The sequence below is a fragment of the Aquarana catesbeiana genome, linkage group LG08 (genome assembly GCF_042186555.1).
Source record: "Aquarana catesbeiana isolate 2022-GZ linkage group LG08, ASM4218655v1, whole genome shotgun sequence".
NCBI lineage: Eukaryota > Metazoa > Chordata > Amphibia > Anura > Ranidae > Aquarana > Aquarana catesbeiana.
In genome coordinates this window covers 295696136-295714093 of record NC_133331.1, presented here as the reverse complement: position 1 = coordinate 295714093, position 17958 = coordinate 295696136, and the positions used below count along the sequence as shown (strand labels likewise).

The window sequence follows — 17958 nt, the reverse complement described above, 5'->3', positions numbered from 1 at the left end:
ATACACACATATATAGTGTGGAAACCTAGATTAACCCTTCCGGGCAGAACATCCCCCCACTTACGGGGTCGGAACTTTCTCTTCATTTTGGAGATAAATTCTAGTAATATTTTTCTCTAAACAAACAGCACTGACAATAAATAGACAAGACAATGACAGTCTCCATGACTGTACTCTCCGCTGGTTCTCTTCCTACTTATCCTACCATATCTTCAGTGTCACTTACAATTCTACTTCCTCCTCTCCTCTTCTTTTCTCTGTTGGGTTCCTCCAGAGTCTCCTCACACATCACTAATTTACTAACAGTCATATCAGCCTGGCTGTCACACCAGTTCCTCAAACTCAATCTATCCAAAACCGAGGTCATATAACTTCCGCCCCCACCTGCCCCTTCCCGTGACTTCTCTGTTAAGATCGATGGCACAACCATCAACCCATGCCAAGGTTCTAGGTGTTATCCTGGACTCTGAACTCTCCTTTAGGCTCCACATTCAATCACTGTCCAAATTTTGCCGCCTCAACCTCCGGAACATCTCCAAAATATGCCCCTTCCAAACCAATGACACCACAAAGGTCCTAGTTCACTCCCTGTTAGGGATGGCCCGAACACCCCACCCCCCTGGTTCGGTTTGCACCAGAACTACTCGAACAGGCAAAAAGTTTTAGCGAACATGAGAACCCTATTGAAGTCTATGGGACACGAACATGAAAAATCAAAAGTCCTCATTTTAAAGGCTTATATACAAGCTATTGCCATAAAAAGTGTTTGGGGACCCGGGTCCTTCCCCAGGGGTCATGTATCAATGCAAAAAAAAGTTTTTAAAGGAGCAGTGATTTTAATGATGCCTAAAGTAAAACAATAAAAATGAAATATTCTTTTAAATATCGTGCCTGTGGGGGGGTCCCATTAGTCTGCCTGTAAAGTAGCACATCTGTAGCATGTATAGAACATGTCGCAGCAATAATGACATTTCTAAAGGAAAAAAATGTCATTTAAACTTGCTTGTGGCTGTAATGTATTGCCCCGGCAATAGCTGTAATTTATAGCTCCCAGCAATATAGATGAAAAAAAAAAAAAATTGACGTGGGGTTCCCCCCAAATCTATACCAGACCCTTATCCAAGCATGCAGCCTGGCAGGTCAGGATTGGGGGGGATGAACGAGCGCCCCCCCCCGAACCGAACCTGCTTGCCCTCAACATAGGGAGGGTGCTTTGGGGTGCCCCTCTAAGCACCTTTTCCCCATGTTGATGGGGACAAGGGCCTCTTCTTGGCAACCCTGGCTCCCTCCCCATGTTGATGGCAAGCAGCCTGGTATGGTTCGTCCTCCCATTTCCTGGCCTGCCAGGTTGCATGCTCGGAAAAGGGTCTGGTATGGATTTTGGGGGGACCCCACGCAAATTTTTTTTTTACATGATGTCGTGGAATTTCCCTTAAAATCTATACCAGACCCAAAGGGCCTGGTATGGACTGGGGGGGGACCCCATGCCATATTTTTTAAATTCTGTCATAGAGTTCCCCTTAACCACCTCAAAACACTGTATTATATACTCTGCACTGCACTATATACTCTGCACTGCGTTATATACACTACACTGACTGCACTATATACTCTACACCAGGGATATGCACTGAGTGGACCTCCAGCTGTTGCAAAAAGTCCCATCATGCCTCTGCCTCTGGGTGTCATGCTTGTGGCTCTCAGAGTCTTGTTATGCCTCATGAAACTTGTAGTTCTGCAACAGCTGAAGGTCCACTAATTGCATATCCCTGCTCTACACTGTATGATTATATACACTACACTGACTGCACTATATACTTTACACTGTATGATTATATACACTACACTGACTGCACTATATACTTTACACTGTATGATTATATACACTACACTGACTGCACTATATACTTTACACTGTATGATTATATACACTACACTGACTGCACTATATACTCTACATTGTATGATTATATACACTACACTGACTGCACTATATACTCTACACTGTATGATTATATACACTACACTGACTGCACTATATACTCTACATTGTATGATTATATACACTACACTGACTGCACTATATACTCTACACTGTATGATTATATACACTACACTGACTGCACTATATACTCTACACTGTATGATTATATACATTACACTGACTGCACTATATACTCTACACTGTATGATTATATACACTACACTGACTGTACTATATACTCTACACTGTATAATTATATACACTACACTGACTGCACAATATACTCTGCACTATATGATTATATGCACTACACAGATTGCACACTCAATCCACTAACTAACCTGCCTAATCTCTCTTCATTCATATACATTATATGCGGCCGCCATGTAAGCAGCCTTATATAGTATGGGGCGTGGACTTAGCCCCTGAGCCGTGATTGGCCAAAGGCACCCTGCAACTCCCTCATTGGCTTACCTTTACATAGTCTCCTCCTTCCTTTAGTCCATCATGAATGCTGCTGTCAGACTCATTCACCTTACCAACCGCTACGTGTCTGCTACCCCTCTCTGCCAATCCCTCCACTGGCCTCCATTCAGTGTCCTCCACCCCTCTCTACCAATCCCTCCACTGGCCTCCATTCAGTGTCCTCCACCCCTCTCTACCAATCCCTCCACTGACCTCCATTCAGTGTCTTCCACCCCTCTCTACCAATCCCTCCACTGGCCTCCATTCAGTGTCCTCCACCCCTCTCTACCAATCTCTCCACTGGCCTCCATTCAGTGTCCTCCGCCTCTCTCTACCAATCCCTCCACTGGCCTCCATTCAGTGTCCTCCACCCCTCTCTGCCAATCTTTCCACTGGCCTCCATTCAGTGTCCTCCACCTCTCTCTACCAATCCCTCCACTGGCCTCCATTCAGTGTCCTCCACCCCTCTCTGCCCATCCCTCCGCTGGCCTCCATTCAGTGTCCTCCACCCCTCTCTGCCAATCCCTCCACTGGCCTCCATTCAGTTTCCTCCACCCCTCTCTGCCAATCCCTCCCCTGGCCTCCATTCAGTGCCCTCTACCAATCCCTGCACTGGCCTCCATTCAGTGTCCTCCACCTCTCTCTGCCAATCCCTCCACTGACCTCCATTCAGTGTCCTCCACCCCCTCTGCCAATCCCTCCACTGACTTCCATTCAGTGTTCTCCACCTCTCTCTGCCAATCGCTCCACTGGCCTCCATTCAGTGTCCTCCACCCATCTCTACCAATCCCTCCACTGGTCTCCATTCATTTTCTCCCCCCCCCTCTGCCAATCCCTCCACTGGCCTCCATTCAGTGTCCTCCACCCCTCTCTGCCCATCCTCCGCTGGCCTCCATTCAGTGTCCTCCACCCCTCTCTGCCAATCCCTCCACTGGCCTCCATTCAATTTCCTCCACCCCTCTCTACCAATCCCTCCACTGGTCTCCATTCAGTGTCCTCTACCAATCCCTGCACTGGCCTCCATTCAGTGTCCTCCACCCCTCTCTGCCAATCCCTCCACTGACCTCCATTCAGTGTCCTCCACCCCCTCTGCCAATCCCTCCACTGACTTCCATTCAGTGTCCTCCACCCCTCTCTGCCAATCGCTCCACTGGCCTCCATTCAGTGTCCTCCACCCCTCTCTGACAATACCTCCACTGGCCTCCATTCAGTGTCCTCCACCTCTCTCTACCAATCCCTCCACTGGCCTCCATTCAGTGTCCTCCACCCCTCTCTGCCCATCCCTCCGCTGGCCTCCATTCAGTGTCCTCCACCCCTCTCTGCCAATCCCTCCACTGGCCTCCATTCAGTTTCCTCCACCCCTCTCTGCCAATCCCTCCCCTGGCCTCCATTCAGTGCCCTCTACCAATCCCTGCACTGGCCTCCATTCAGTGTCCTCCACCTCTCTCTGCCAATCCCTCCACTGACCTCCATTCAGTTTCCTCCACCCCTCTCTGCCAATCCCTCCACTGGCCTCCATTCAGTGCCCTCTACCAATCCCTGCACTGGCCTCCATTCAGTGTCCTCCACTCCTCTCTGCCAATCCCTCCACTGACTTCCATTCAGTGTCCTCCACCCCTCTCTGCCAATCCCTCCACTGGTCTCCATTCAGTGTCCTCCACCCCTCTCTGCCCATCCCTCCACTGGTCTCCATTCAGTGTCCTCCACCCCTCTCTGCCAATCCCTCCACTGGCCTCCATTCAGTTTCCTCCACCCCTCTCTGCCAATCCCTCCCCTGGCCTCCATTCAGTGCCCTCTACCAATCCCTGCACTGGCCTCCATTCAGTGTCCTCCACCTCTCTCTGCCAATCCCTCCACTGACCTCCATTCAGTTTCCTCCACCCCTCTCTGCCAATCCCTCCACTGGCCTCCATTCAGTGCCCTCTACCAATCCCTGCACTGGCCTCCATTCAGTGTCCTCCACTCCTCTCTGCCAATCCCTCCACTGACTTCCATTCAGTGTCCTCCACCCCTCTCTGCCAATCGCTCCACTGGCCTCCATTCAGTGTCCTCCACCCCTCTCTGACAATACCTCCACTGGCCTCCATTCAGTGTCCTCCACTCCTCTCTGCCAATCCCTCCACTGGTCTCCATTCAGTGTCCTCCACCCCTCTCTACCAATCCATCCACTGGTCTCCATTCAGTATCCTCCATTCCTCTCTGCCAATCCCTCCACTGGCCTCCATTCAGTGTCCTCCACCCCTCTCTGCCAATCCCTCCACTGGCTTCCATTCAGTGTCCTCAATCCCAACACGGGCCTCAATTGAATGTCCTCCAGCCCTTTCTGCCAATCCCTCCACTGACCTCCATCCAGTGTCCTCCACCCCTCTCTACCAATCCCTCCACTGGCCTCCATTCACCCAATGAATTAAATTAAAAATACTAACAACAACTTACAAAACCATCAACAACTCGGCCCCCAGCTACATCACCAACCTAGACTCAAAATACCAACCCAATTGTTCTCTTCGTTCTCTTGTTCTCCATCAGCCCATCCCCCACAGATATTACCTTTTGTATCACTTGACCCTCCCTCCTAGATTCTAAGCTCTCCGGATCAGGGCCCTCTGATTCCTCCTGTATTATATTGTATTGTAATTGTACTGTCTGCCCTCGTGTTGTAAAGTGCTGTGCAAACTGTTGACGCCAAACAAATCCTGTATAATGATAATACTAATAATAATCATTGGTGTTATAGGGAGGAAAATGCTGAGGGTTCTGAGGGATGAAGGAGAGCTGAGGAACATCTCAGGGGGTACTGAGGCTAAAGAACTTTGGGGCCCCTGAGGGGGTAGAGGAGTTGAATGGCTCTGGGTCCTTGATCAGTTTGATGGACAGCAGGGCTCTGAGGGAACAGGAGGATGTAGGGCTCAGGAGGACTGTAAGGTAGGGAACGGGGCTCTTGGTCCTTGATGGTCCTCCCACCTGCACTTATTTTTCAGAGCTCCTTACAGAACACCTGCCAGGAAATGGAAGCAACCTTCACCTCCTTACCATCTCACTGGTCGAAAAACATTTTTCAAGATACTAGGGGAAATGAAGAAGGACAATCCTTCACCCTTTGGTGATCACTCGTATTTGAAGGAGTTGTCTTTGCACAGCATTGCCTAATGGATGGTCAGCGTATCAGTGCTGTGCATACAGTGGTCAGTCCAATACCTTCCCATGACTCAGGGTCTGGCAGTGCCCGGTGCTGGAATTCTGAGTCCCAGGAACCCACCACCACCCTGTACAATGTACTGGATACTACAGTATACTTGGCAACCCATAGAACACCCCCTCCCCCCCTACTGTCCTCCTCCTACCCACACTGCATTGCCATAGGAGGGAAGAGATTACACTCCTCCCCCACAGCTCTCTACTTCACCAGCAGCATCCTCATGTTATCCAATCCAATCCCTTCTTTTACTGAAGAGAGTGACATCACTCCTGTCAGTCAGCAGGCCAACGGAGATTGGAGCCTTACAGCCGGAGTTCTTTTTAGCCGGCAACTCCGGCCAAAAGTCAGTAAGTTCCCCTTCCTGGACATCATGATGACCCTCCATTGACCTCACACCACTGCCTCAGAGCAAACAAGTCACAGAAAGGATCATATTTATCATTCCTTGTCTGCAGATCTAATACTAATCAAATTCAGTTCAGAAACCAAACAAACCCAACAGAGAAAAAGGGAAATTATTATACGGCACAAGGCCCTCGAAAATGTAGAAAGCACTAAATAGGCCGGACTAAAAGTGTTCCCATGGAGGCAATAATTCTTCAATGTAAAGCAACCTTCCTATTACCCCTCCCCCCACACACACACATCTTATTTTTGTGTGACCAACACCATCCAAATAATTCTTACTTTCATTTCCCAACGTTATCCGTCTACAAGGCGACCTGTATAGATCAAATGATGGCACCAATGAGGATGGAGGAGGACCGGAGTCACATGACTGAGAAGATACTAAACCTCACCCTGGAGATCATCTACCTGCTGACCGGAGAGGTGAGGAGGATTCTGGGAGGTCACATGACATCACTCTTATCTCTATTAATAAAACACAGACCTGACTGGAGAGGTGAGGAGGATTCTGGGAGGTCACATGACATCACTCTTATCTCTATTAATAAAACACAGACCTGACCGGAGAGGTGAGGAGGATTCTGGGAGGTCACATGACATCACTCTTATCTCTATTAATAAAACACAGACCTGACCGGAGAGGTGAGGAGGATTCTGGGAGGTCACATGACATCACTCTTATCTCTATTAATAAAACACAGACCTGACCGTAGAGGTGAGGAGGATTCTGGGAGGTCACATGACATCACTCTTATCTCTATTAATAAAACACAGACCTGACCAGAGAGGTGAGGAGGATTCTGGGAGGTCACATGACATCACTATTGGTTTCTTTACAGAGATTTCCTCTTGTGAAGTCAGGTGATCATATGACCATCACAGTGCCTCCATGTGACTCCCTAAAACCTAAGAGACACAACATGGAGAAGATTCTAGAAGTCACCAAGAAGATGATGGAGCTGCTGACAGGAGAGGTGAGGAGGATTCTGGGACATTATCCAGTAACAGACAAGGGATGTGTCTGGATGGTGACTGTATCATTGTGTGTGTCAGGTTCCTATAAGGTGTCAGGATGTCACTGTCTATTTCTCCATGGAGGAGTGGGAGTATTTAGAAGGACACAAGGATCTCTACAAGGACGTCATGATGGACAATCAGCCGCCCCTCACATCACCGGGTAAGAGGAGACTTTATTGTAAAGGAGAGAGCAGTACGGAGGCTCCACCTAGATCCCCCATCATCTGATAAACACATAGAAACAATGTATTCAGTCAGTGTGTGTGTTTCCTACAGATGGATCCAGTAATGGGAACCCACCAGAGAGATGTCCCCATCCTCTGTATTCCTGGGATTCCACACAGGAAGGTCACACCATCCCTCACCATCATCAGGTAGATGAGGAACAATCACTGATAGTATCATTAGGATCTGTACATTATCTGCATTGTTACCATTGATGTCATTTTTATTATATATTCAGAGTGGAAACCTGAGAGATCCTAAAGTTGAGGTGAAATCAGAAGAAGAAGAGAGGTATGTGAGGGATGATCAGCAGTCTATGGAGGAGGATGGAATAACGGGGACATTTATAGAGGAGGACACTCCTACAGAGATCAGCACAGGTGGGTCATTAACACTAAATACATTCCTCCACCCATACTGCTCACTGATTGGTCCAGAGTAGGGTGGGGACTGGGTGATATCAGCCTGTAATCCCCTGGTCACTTTCCTGAGCTGTGTTCCCCGTCCTGTATTCCTGTATTTCTCTCGGATAATCTTCCTTCTCTGTGCTGGCAGGAAAATGTTGATTTTTGGCAAAGGCGTTGCTCAGCCTAGACACCTGGGGGATGTGTTTTGGATCTTGGAAAAAGGGGGAACCTACTCAATATTAGGTGGATGGTTATGATTTTATGGCTGATTGGTGTATTGTATGGTACATACTCCTGACTCCTGCACTATATACTCTATGTTGTACATTACATAGTCCAGACTCTCACTCTCTGACTAAGGTCCATAAATGAGGAAATGAACGGGAAGTAGATCTAGTAATAATCTTTTTATTCCTATTTTAGTAGATGGACGGGAGATGAGGAAAACCTCAGAGGATTGTCTCACTTTGTCTCCAGACTGTAAAGTAGAAGATGAGGACATCACACAGTATAGTCCAGGAGAAAACCCGACTACCTCAAATGTCCATCCGGCACCACACAGTGTAGATGGACCATCGTATTCCTCTTATCCTGAGGAACCTCAGACTGTGCGGGACGGTGCCGGACCATCGTATTCTTCTTATCCTGAGGAACCTCAGACTGTGAGGGACGGTGCCGGACCATCGTATTCCTCTTATCCTGAGGAACCTCAGACTGTGAGGGACGGTGCCGTCCTTCCAACACACAAGAGGTTTTCATGTCCTGCGTGTGGGAAGTGTTTTTCAAAGAAGGACAATCTTTACACACATCAGAGATTGCACACAGGGGAGAAGCCATTTTCCTGTTCTGAGTGCGGGAAATGTTTTTCAGACAGGTCCAATTTTTACAAACATCAGAAGTCTCACTCGGGGGAGAAGCTGTTTTCCTGTCCTGAGTGCGGGAAATGTTTTTCACAGAAGTCCAGTCTTTACAAACATCAGAGATCTCACACGGGGGAGAAGCCATTTTCCTGTCCCGAGTGTGGGAAATTTTTTTCACACAAGTTCAATTTTTCCAAACATCAGAGATCTCACACGGGGGAGAAGCCGTATTCCTGTCCTGAGTGCGGGAAATGTTTTTCACAGTTGTCCACCCTTTACAAACACCAGAGATCCCACACGGGGGAGAAGCCGTATTCCTGTCCTGAGTGTGGGAAATGTTTTTCACAGAAGTCCCATCTTTCCAAACATCAGAGATCTCACACGGGGGAGAAGCCGTATTTCTGTCCTGAGTGCGGGAAATGTTTTTCACAGTTGTCCACCCTTTACAAACACCAGAGATCCCACACGGGGGAGAAGCCGTATTCCTGTCCTGAGTGTGGGAAATGTTTTTCACAGAAGTCCAATCTTTCCAGACATCAGAGATCTCACACAAAGAAGAAGTCACTTTCCTGTCCTGAGTGAGGGTATTGTTCCTCACTGAAGTCCTGTCTTCCTGTACATCAGGGGTCCCACACAACCCTCGAGGTGTATTAGTGAGTGCGGGAAATGTCTTGTATATGAATGTTGCTGGACATGTGGGGAAGAAGCACACCCTGATATACACCTCAGATATACTCCATGGCTGATCTTCATCATGTAAGAAACAGTTGATAAGGAGATCAGAGATCACCAAAGACATGGATGAAGTGTTGTACAGTGTTGGCCATTGATAGCAGGAGAAAAATAAAAATGGAGTCATTACCTCTCATTGGCTGAGTACATTTTGTGATGTAAACTCTTGCAAGAGGTCAGTTTTCTCAAGTCGTCTTCCAGGACGAAACACGTTAACCCCACCACTTAAAAGGCGGTCCTCTAGGCCTTTTAAAATAAAAATGGAGTCATTACCTCTCATTGGCTGAGTACATTTTGTGGTGGAAGATTTCACAAACACTTACAGGTCTGTTTTTTAAAACTCCTTGAAGAAATATGATGTACATTCACCCAACTGTGATGAATTTTGGCCATATTTTATTTCTTATGATGATTTCCTGTGATCATTGGCTCCATCTTGTGGCCATAATGCGGTGTTGCACTAGTTTTACTGATGAAGGTCTTTCAGGAAAAAATACTGCATTATAAACACTAGATGGAGCTGAGGATCATAGGAAATCACTGTGTTCATTATAAAATGGACAGAATTTTTCACGGCTGAACAAATGTTTGTCACAATAATCAACTAATATTCTATGAAATAGACCCCTTAGTTTCCTCCATCAGTAGTGATTTCATACAAATAACTGAGATCATACACTTATGAGTACAGAAGACATTGAAGAACGTGAGGTAATGAAGCCAACAATATTATATCAACCATTGATATAGAAAGGACAATTCTACATTTGGTCATTAGATGGCACTAAGTATGGGGATTAGGGCCAACTAGTGGCCAAATGTGGTATTTTCCATTTTAATTCAATGGAAAACATGAAAAGCTCAGCAAATAGCCAAATAACATTCATATTTTCCCCCGATATCCAGAGAAGGAATGAACATGCACTTTACCTGGGCAAATTACTGTGCAAATTATTTCTGAATAGACCCCTAAATGTCAGGAGATGTTTATTTAACCACTACTCGCCCAGCCATTATACATATACAGTTGGATGGGAGCTTTGTCTATTTAGGGGAATGTACCCGTACATCCTCCCACTGTGCCCCTCGGGGGTGTGTACTGGTGAAAACTGTGATTGTCGTGTCTCTTGGACTCCGCCAATCACAGATCGGGGTACAGGGCCCAATCAATATCTGTACCAGTGTCACTAACATACCAGTACCTGATCACCGTCACACCAGTACCATGTGACCAGTGCAGCTAGTGTCAAACCAGTACACTTACATCAGTTACATTGTTCCGTGGTTCTATGTGTTATCAGCACTTCAGTATCCTTTCTTCAAACCATTGCACAAGGTTTCTTCTATGACCCCAGCACAGAAGCTATTCTTGTTATTGTCTCAACCTGAGAAGGTATCTGAGTTGGTGGCCAATCACCTTTTCTTACTCTTCTCAAGAACATGATTGATTTACAGCCCATACTTCCATCCATAGACTGTGTCCACCTTTCACCTTCCTGAGGATACCATGTTACCCTCCGTTTGTCTGTCTTCTTCTCACTGGAATGAATTTGCTCTTCAATAAAAAAAAAGTAAGGTCCGTACAACGGATGATGAATTTCTAAAAGGATATACATTGGATTATTATTTTTAAAATGCTATTTTAGAGAGGTGATGTGTAAAGAAAATAATTCTGGCGGGTGGCAAATGTGACATTCGTCAAATGTGAGTTCTAAACATTCCGTGAATGATAACACAGCGAGCACCTTCTCCCGCTGCATAACAGATGATAACCTATTCTGGCCATCGTACTTTGTGGTTAGAACTTACTCTAAAATTAAAAATGTCCATATAAATACATTTACATACACGTCCCTTTTGCTGGGAGTGGAGATGACCCCATCTATAAGGATATACAGTACATACACACACAGCACAAGGCCGTGTTCACACTATGAGAAGTTTCTTGTGGGTGCAGTTCCTCTGAGCTCCACAAGGTGGTGATCTCACTTCTACCCAGACAGGAAGTCTCTATGGAAGACAGGAAGTGATGTCAGGTACAGACAGGACGTTCCGGGTGAGAGGTGAGTCAGGAGGAAGTAGAGAGGAGACGTAGCTGAAAGAGGCAGTAGAGGAGGTAATAAGATCTTATTTTCTATTTACACCCAGTAACCCCCCCCCGTCATGTTCCGTCCTCTTCCTCCATAGTCACTGTGATGTCTTTTATCTCCAGCAGATGATGATACACACATATATAGTGTGGAAACCTAGATTAACCCCTTCAGGGGCAGAACATTCCCCCACTTACGGAGTCGGAACATTCTCTTCATTTTGGAGATAAATTCTAGTAATATTTTCCTCTAAACAAACAGCACTGACAATAAATAGACAAGACAATGACAGTCTCCATAACTGTACTCTCCGCTGGTTCTCTTCCTACTTATCCCGCCGTATCTTCAGTGTCACTTACAATTCTACTTCCTCCTCTCCTCTTCCTTTCTCTGTTGGGTTCCTCCAGAGTCTCCTCACACATCACTAATTTACTAACAGTCATATCAGCCTGGCTGTCACACCACTTCCTCAAACTCAATCTATCCAAAACCGAGGTCATATAACTTCCGCCCCCACCTGCCCCTTCCTCTGACTTCTCTGTTAAGATCGATGGCACAACCATCAACCCATGCCAAGGTTCTAGGTGTTATCCTGGACTCTGAACTCTCCTTTAGGCCCCACATTTAATCATTGTCCAAATTTTGCCGCCTCAACCTCCGGAACATCTCCAAAATATGCCCCTTCCAAACCAATGACACCACCAAGATCCTAGTTCACTCCCTGGTAGGGATGGCCTGAACACCCCACCCCCCCCCCGCCCGGTTCGGTTTGCACCAGAACTACTCGAACAGGCAAAAAGTCCTCATTTTAAAGGTTTATATGCAAGTTATTGTCATAAAAAGTGTTTGGGGACCCGGGTCCTGCCCCAGGGGACATGTATCAATGCAAAAAAATGTTTTTAAAACAATCGTTTTTAAAGGAGCAGTGATTTTAATGATGCCTAAAGTAAAACAATAAAAATGAAATATTCTTTGCCGGGGGGGGGGGGGGGTCCCATTAGTCTGCCTGTAAAGTAGCACATCTGTAGCATGTATAGAACAAGTCGCAGCAATAATGACATTTCTAAAGGAAAAAATGTCATTTAAACTTGCTTGTGGCTGTAATGTATTGCCCCGGCAATAGCTGTAATTTATAGCTGCCGGCAATATAGATGAAAAAAAAAGAATTGGCGTGGGGTTCCCCCCAAAATCCATACCAGACCCTTATCCAAGCATGCAGCCTGGCAGGTCAGGATGGGGGGGGGGATGAATGAGCCCCCCCCAAACCTGCTTGCCCTCAACATAGGGAGGGTGCTTTGGGGTGCCCCTCTAAGCACCTTGTCCCCATGTTGATGGGGACAAGGGCCTCTTCTTGGCAACCCTGGCTCCCTCCCCATGTTGATGGCAAGCAGCCTGGTATGGTTCAGGAGGGGGGGGGGGGGGGCGCTCGTCCTCCCATTTCCTGGCCTGCCAGGTTGCATGCTCGGAAAAGGGTCTGGTATGGATTTTGGGGGGACCCCACGCAAATTTTTTTTTTACATTATGTCGTGGAATTCCCCTTAAAATCTATACCAGACCCAAAGGGCCTGGTATGGACTGAGGGGGGACCCCATGCCATATTTTTTAAATTCTGTCATAGAGATCTTGGAACTTGTAGTTCTGCAACAGCTGGAGGTCCACTAATTGCATATCCTTGCTCTACACTGTATGATTCTACACTGACTGCACTATATACTCTACACTGTATGATTATATACACTACACTGACTGTACTATATACTCTACACTGTATGATTATATACACTACACTGACTGTACTATATACTCTACACTGTATGATTATATACTCTACACTGACTGTACTATATACTCTACACTGTATGATTATATACTCTACACTGACTGCACTATATACTTTACACTGTATGATTATATACCCTACACTGACTGCACTATATACTCTACACTGTATGATTATATACACTACACTGACTGTACTATATACTCTACACTGTATGATTATATACTCTACACTGACTGCACTATATACATTACACTGTATGATTATATACCCTACACTGACTGCACTATATACTCTACACTGTATGATTATATACACTACACTGACTGTACTATATACTCTACACTGTATGATTATATACACTGCACTGACTGTACTATATACTCTACACTGTATGATTATATACCCTACACTGACTGCACTATATACTCTACACTGTATGATTATATACACTACACTGACTGTACTATATACTCTACACTGTATGATTATATACTCTACACTGACTGCACTATATACTCTACACTGTATGATTATATACACTTAGGGATGAGCCGAACACCCCCCTGTTCGGTTCGCACCAGAACATGCGAACAGGAAAAAAGTTCGTTCGAACACGTGAACACCGTTAAAGTCTATGGGACACGAACATGAATAATCAAAAGTGCTAATTTTAAAGGCAAATATGCAAGTTATTGTCATAAAAAGTGTTTGGGGACCCGGGTCCTGCCCCAGGGGACATGGATCAATGCAAAAAAAAGTTTTAAAAACGGACGTTTTTTCAGGAGCAGTGATTTTAATAATGCTTAAAGTCAAACAATAAAAGTGTAATATCCCTTTAAATTTCGTACCTGGGGGGTGTCTATAGTATGCCTGTAAAGGGGCGCATGTTTCCTGTGTTTAGAACAGTCTGACAGCAAAATGACATTTTGAAGGAAAAAACTCATTTAAAACTACCCGCGACTATTGCATTGCCGACAATACACATAGAAGTTCATTGATAAAAACGGCATGGGAATTCCCCAAAGGGGAACCCCGAACCAAAATTAAAAAAAAAAAATGACGTGGGAGTCCCCCTAAATTCCATACCAGGCCCTTCAGGTCTGGTATGGATATTAAGGGGAACCCCAGCCAAAATTTTTTTAAAAAAATGACGTGGGGTTCCCCCTAAATTCCATACCAGACCCTTCAGGTCTGGTATGGATTTTAAGGGGAACCCCGCGCAAAAAAAAAAAAAAAACCGGCGTGGGGTCCCCCCAAAAATCCATACCAGACCCTTATCCGAGCACGCAACCTGGCAGGCCGCAGGAAAAGAGGGGGGGACGAGAGTGCGGCCCCCCCCTCCTGAACCGTACCAGGCCACATGCCCTCAACATTGGGAGGGTGCTTTGGGGTAGCCCCCCAAAACACCTTGTCCCCATGTTGATGAGGACAAGGGCCTCATCCCCACAACCCTGGCCGGTGGTTGTGGGGGTCTGCGGGCGGGGGGCTTATCGGAATCTGGAAGCCCCCTTTAACAAGGGGACCCCCAGATCCCGGCCCCCCCCTGTGTGAAATGGTAAGGGGGTACCCCTACCATTTCACTAAAAAACTGTCAAAAATGTTAAAAATGACAAGAGACAGTTTTTGACAATTCCTTTATTTAAATACTTCTTCTTTCTTCTATCTTCCTTCATCTTCTGGTTCTTCTGGCTCCGCCCCCCGTTATTTAAGAACTGTCAGACGAGGAGCGCCGTCACACAGCGGGAGCCTCCCGCCATGCTAGCATGTGTGAGGAGCGGCCCGGAGAAGAAAATGAAGAAGAGAAGAAAAGAAGAAGAGAAGAAGATGAAGAAGAAGAGAAGAGCGGGAGCCTCCCCCCATGCCATGGGTGCGGAGCGGCCCGAGGAGAAGAAGATAGAAGACGCCGCGGAGGAGATGCTGGACGAGAACGCCGGAGGAAGAACCAGAAGAGCCAGAAGAACCAGAAGAACCAGAAGATGAAGGAAGGTAGAAGAAGTATTTAAATAAAGGAATTGTCAAAAACTGTCTCTTGTCATTTTTAACATTTTTGACAGTTTTTTAGTGAAATGGTAGGGGTACTTTTGTACCCCCTTACCATTTCACACAGGGGGGGGGGCCGGGATCTGGGGGTCCCCTTGTTAAAGGGGGCTTCCAGATTCCGATAAGCCCCCCGCCCGCAGACCTCCACAACCACCGGCCAGGGTTGTGGGGATGAGGCCCTTGTCCTCATCAACATGGGGACAAGGTGTTTTGGGGGGCTACCCCAAAGCACCCTCCCAATGTTGAGGGCATGTGGCCTGGTACGGTTCAGGAGGGGGGGGGGCGCACTCTCGTCCCCCCCTCTTTTCCTGCGGCCTGCCAGGTTGCGTGCTCGGATAAGGGTCTGGTATGGATTTTTGGGGGGGACCCCACGCCGTTTTTTTTTTTTTTTTTTTTTTGGCGCGGGGTTCCCCTTAAAATCCATACCAGACCTGAAGGGTCTGGTATGGAATTTAGGGGGAACCCCACGTCATTTTTTTTTTTAAATTTTGGCCGGGGTTCCCCTTAATATCCATACCAGACCTGAAGGGCCTGGTATGGAATTTAGGGGGACTCCCACGTCATTTTTTTTTTAAAATTTTGGTTCGGGGTTCCCCTTTGGGGAATTCCCATGCCGTTTTTATCAATGAACTTCTATGTGTATTGTCGGCAATGCAATAGCCGCGGGTAGTTTTAAATGAGTTTTTTCCTTCAAAATGTCATTTTGCTGTCAGACTGTTCTAAACACAGGAAACATGCGCCCCTTTACAGGCACACTATAGACACCCCCCAGGTACGAAATTTAAAGGGATATTACACTTTTATTGTTTGACTTTAAGCATTATTAAAATCACTGCTCCTGAAAAAACGGCTGTTTTTAAAACTTTTTTTTGCATTGATCCATGTCCCCTGGGGCAGGACCCGGGTCCCCAAACACTTTTTATGACAATAACTTGCATATTAGCCTTTAAAATTAGCACTTTTGATTTCTCCCATAGACTTTTAAAGGGTGTTCCGCGGCATTCGAATTTGCCGCGAACACCCCAAATTGTTCGCTGTTCGACGAACTTGCGAACAGCCAATGTTCGAGTCGAACATGAGTTCGACTCGAACTCGAAGCTCATCCCTATATACACTGCACTGACTGTACTATATACTCTACACTGTATAATTATATACACTACACTGACTGCACTATATACTCTACACTGTATGATTATATACACTACACTGACTGCACTATATACTTTACACTGTATGATTATATACACTACACTGACTGTACTATATACTCTACACTGTATAATTATATACACTACACTGACTGCACTATATACTCTACACTGTATGATTATATACACTACACTGACTGCACTATATACTCTACACTGTATGATTATATACACTACACTGACTGCACTATATACTCTACACTGTATGATTATATACCCTACACTGACTGCAAAATATACTCTGCACTATATACTCTACACCAGGGGTCTCAAACTGGTGGCCCTCCAGCTGTTGTAGAACTACAATTCCCATGAGGCATTGCAAGGCTGACAGTTACAAGCATGACTCCCATAGGCAGAGGCATGATGGGACTTGTAGTTCCGCAACAGCTGGAGGGCCGCCAGTTTGAGACCCCTGCTCTACACTGTATTACTATATATATATATATATACTACACGGACTGCACACTCAATCCACTAACTAACCTGCCTAATCTCTCTTCATTCATATACATTATATGCGGCCGCCATGTAAGCAGCCTTATATAGTATGGGACGTGGACTTAGCCCCTGAGCCATGATTGGCCAAAGGCACCCTGCAACTCCCTCATTGGCTTACCTTTACATAGTCTCCTCCTTCCTTTAGTCCATCATGAATGCTGCTGTCAGACTCATTCACCTTACCAACCGCTCCGTGTCTGCTACCCCTCTCTGCCAATCCCTCCACTGGCCTCCATTCAGTGTCCTCCACCCCTCTCTGCCAATCTCTCCATTAGCCTCCATTCAGTGTCCTCCACCCCTCTCTGCCAATCCCTCCAGTGGCCTCCATTCAGTGTCCTCCACCCCTCTCTGCCCATCCCTCCGCTGGCCTCCATTCACTGTCCTCCACCCCTCTCTGCCAATCCCTCCACTGGCCTCCATTCAGTTTCCTCCACCCCTCTCTGCCAATCCCTCCCCTGGCCTCCATTCAGTGCCCTCTACCAATCCCTGCACTGGCCTCCATTCAGTGTCCTCCACCCCTCTCTATCAATCCCTCCACTGACCTCCATTCAGTGTCCTCCACCCCCTCTGCCAATCCCTCCACTGACTTCCATTCAGCGTCCTCCACCCCTCTCTGCCAATCGCTCCACTGGCCTCCATTCAGTGTCCTCCACCCCTCTCTACCAATCCCTCCACTGGCTTCAATTCAGTGTCCTCCACCCCTCTCTGCCCATCCCTCCGTTGGCCTCCATTCAGTTTCCTCCACCCCTCTCTGCCAATCCCTCCACTGGCCTCCATTCAGTGCCCTCTACCAATCCCTGCACTGGTCTCCATTCAGTGTCCTCCACCCTTCTCTGCCAATCGCTCCACTGGCCTCCATTCAGTGTCCTCCACCCCTCTCTGACAATACCTCCACTGGCCTCCATTCAGTGTCCTCCACCCCTCTCTGCCAATCCCTCCACTGGTCTCCATTCAGTGTCCTCCACTCCTCTCTACCAATCCATCCACTGGTCTCCATTCAGTGTCCTCCACCCCTCTCTGCCAATCCCTCCACTGG

The 17958-nt window shown here is 46.8% G+C and overlaps 4 protein-coding genes across 4 annotated transcripts in view; all 4 read left to right on the top strand.

The window, feature by feature from the left end:
• The window catches only part of LOC141106826 (uncharacterized), a 559651-nt gene that overhangs the window by 480763 nt on the left and 60930 nt on the right, over positions 1-17958 (top strand). The window lies entirely within an intron of this gene.
• The window catches only part of LOC141104924 (uncharacterized), a 93768-nt gene that overhangs the window by 50601 nt on the left and 25209 nt on the right, over positions 1-17958 (top strand). The gene's annotated exons all lie outside the window — the stretch shown is intronic.
• Positions 1-17958, top strand: part of LOC141105466 (uncharacterized) — a 63332-nt gene that overhangs the window by 39178 nt on the left and 6196 nt on the right. The window lies entirely within an intron of this gene.
• On the top strand, positions 8128-9638 carry LOC141104889 (uncharacterized). The gene has a single exon (XM_073594678.1). It carries the CDS (start codon positions 8143-8145, stop codon positions 9145-9147), a length of 1005 nt encoding a protein of 334 aa, XP_073450779.1. The 5' UTR covers positions 8128-8142; the 3' UTR covers positions 9148-9638.

What these genes read in the sequence shown, in the direction of transcription:
- LOC141104889 (XM_073594678.1), top strand. Translation starts at nt 8,143, where the DNA reads ATGAGGAAAACCTCAGAGGATTGTCTCACTTTGTCTCCAGACTGTAAA.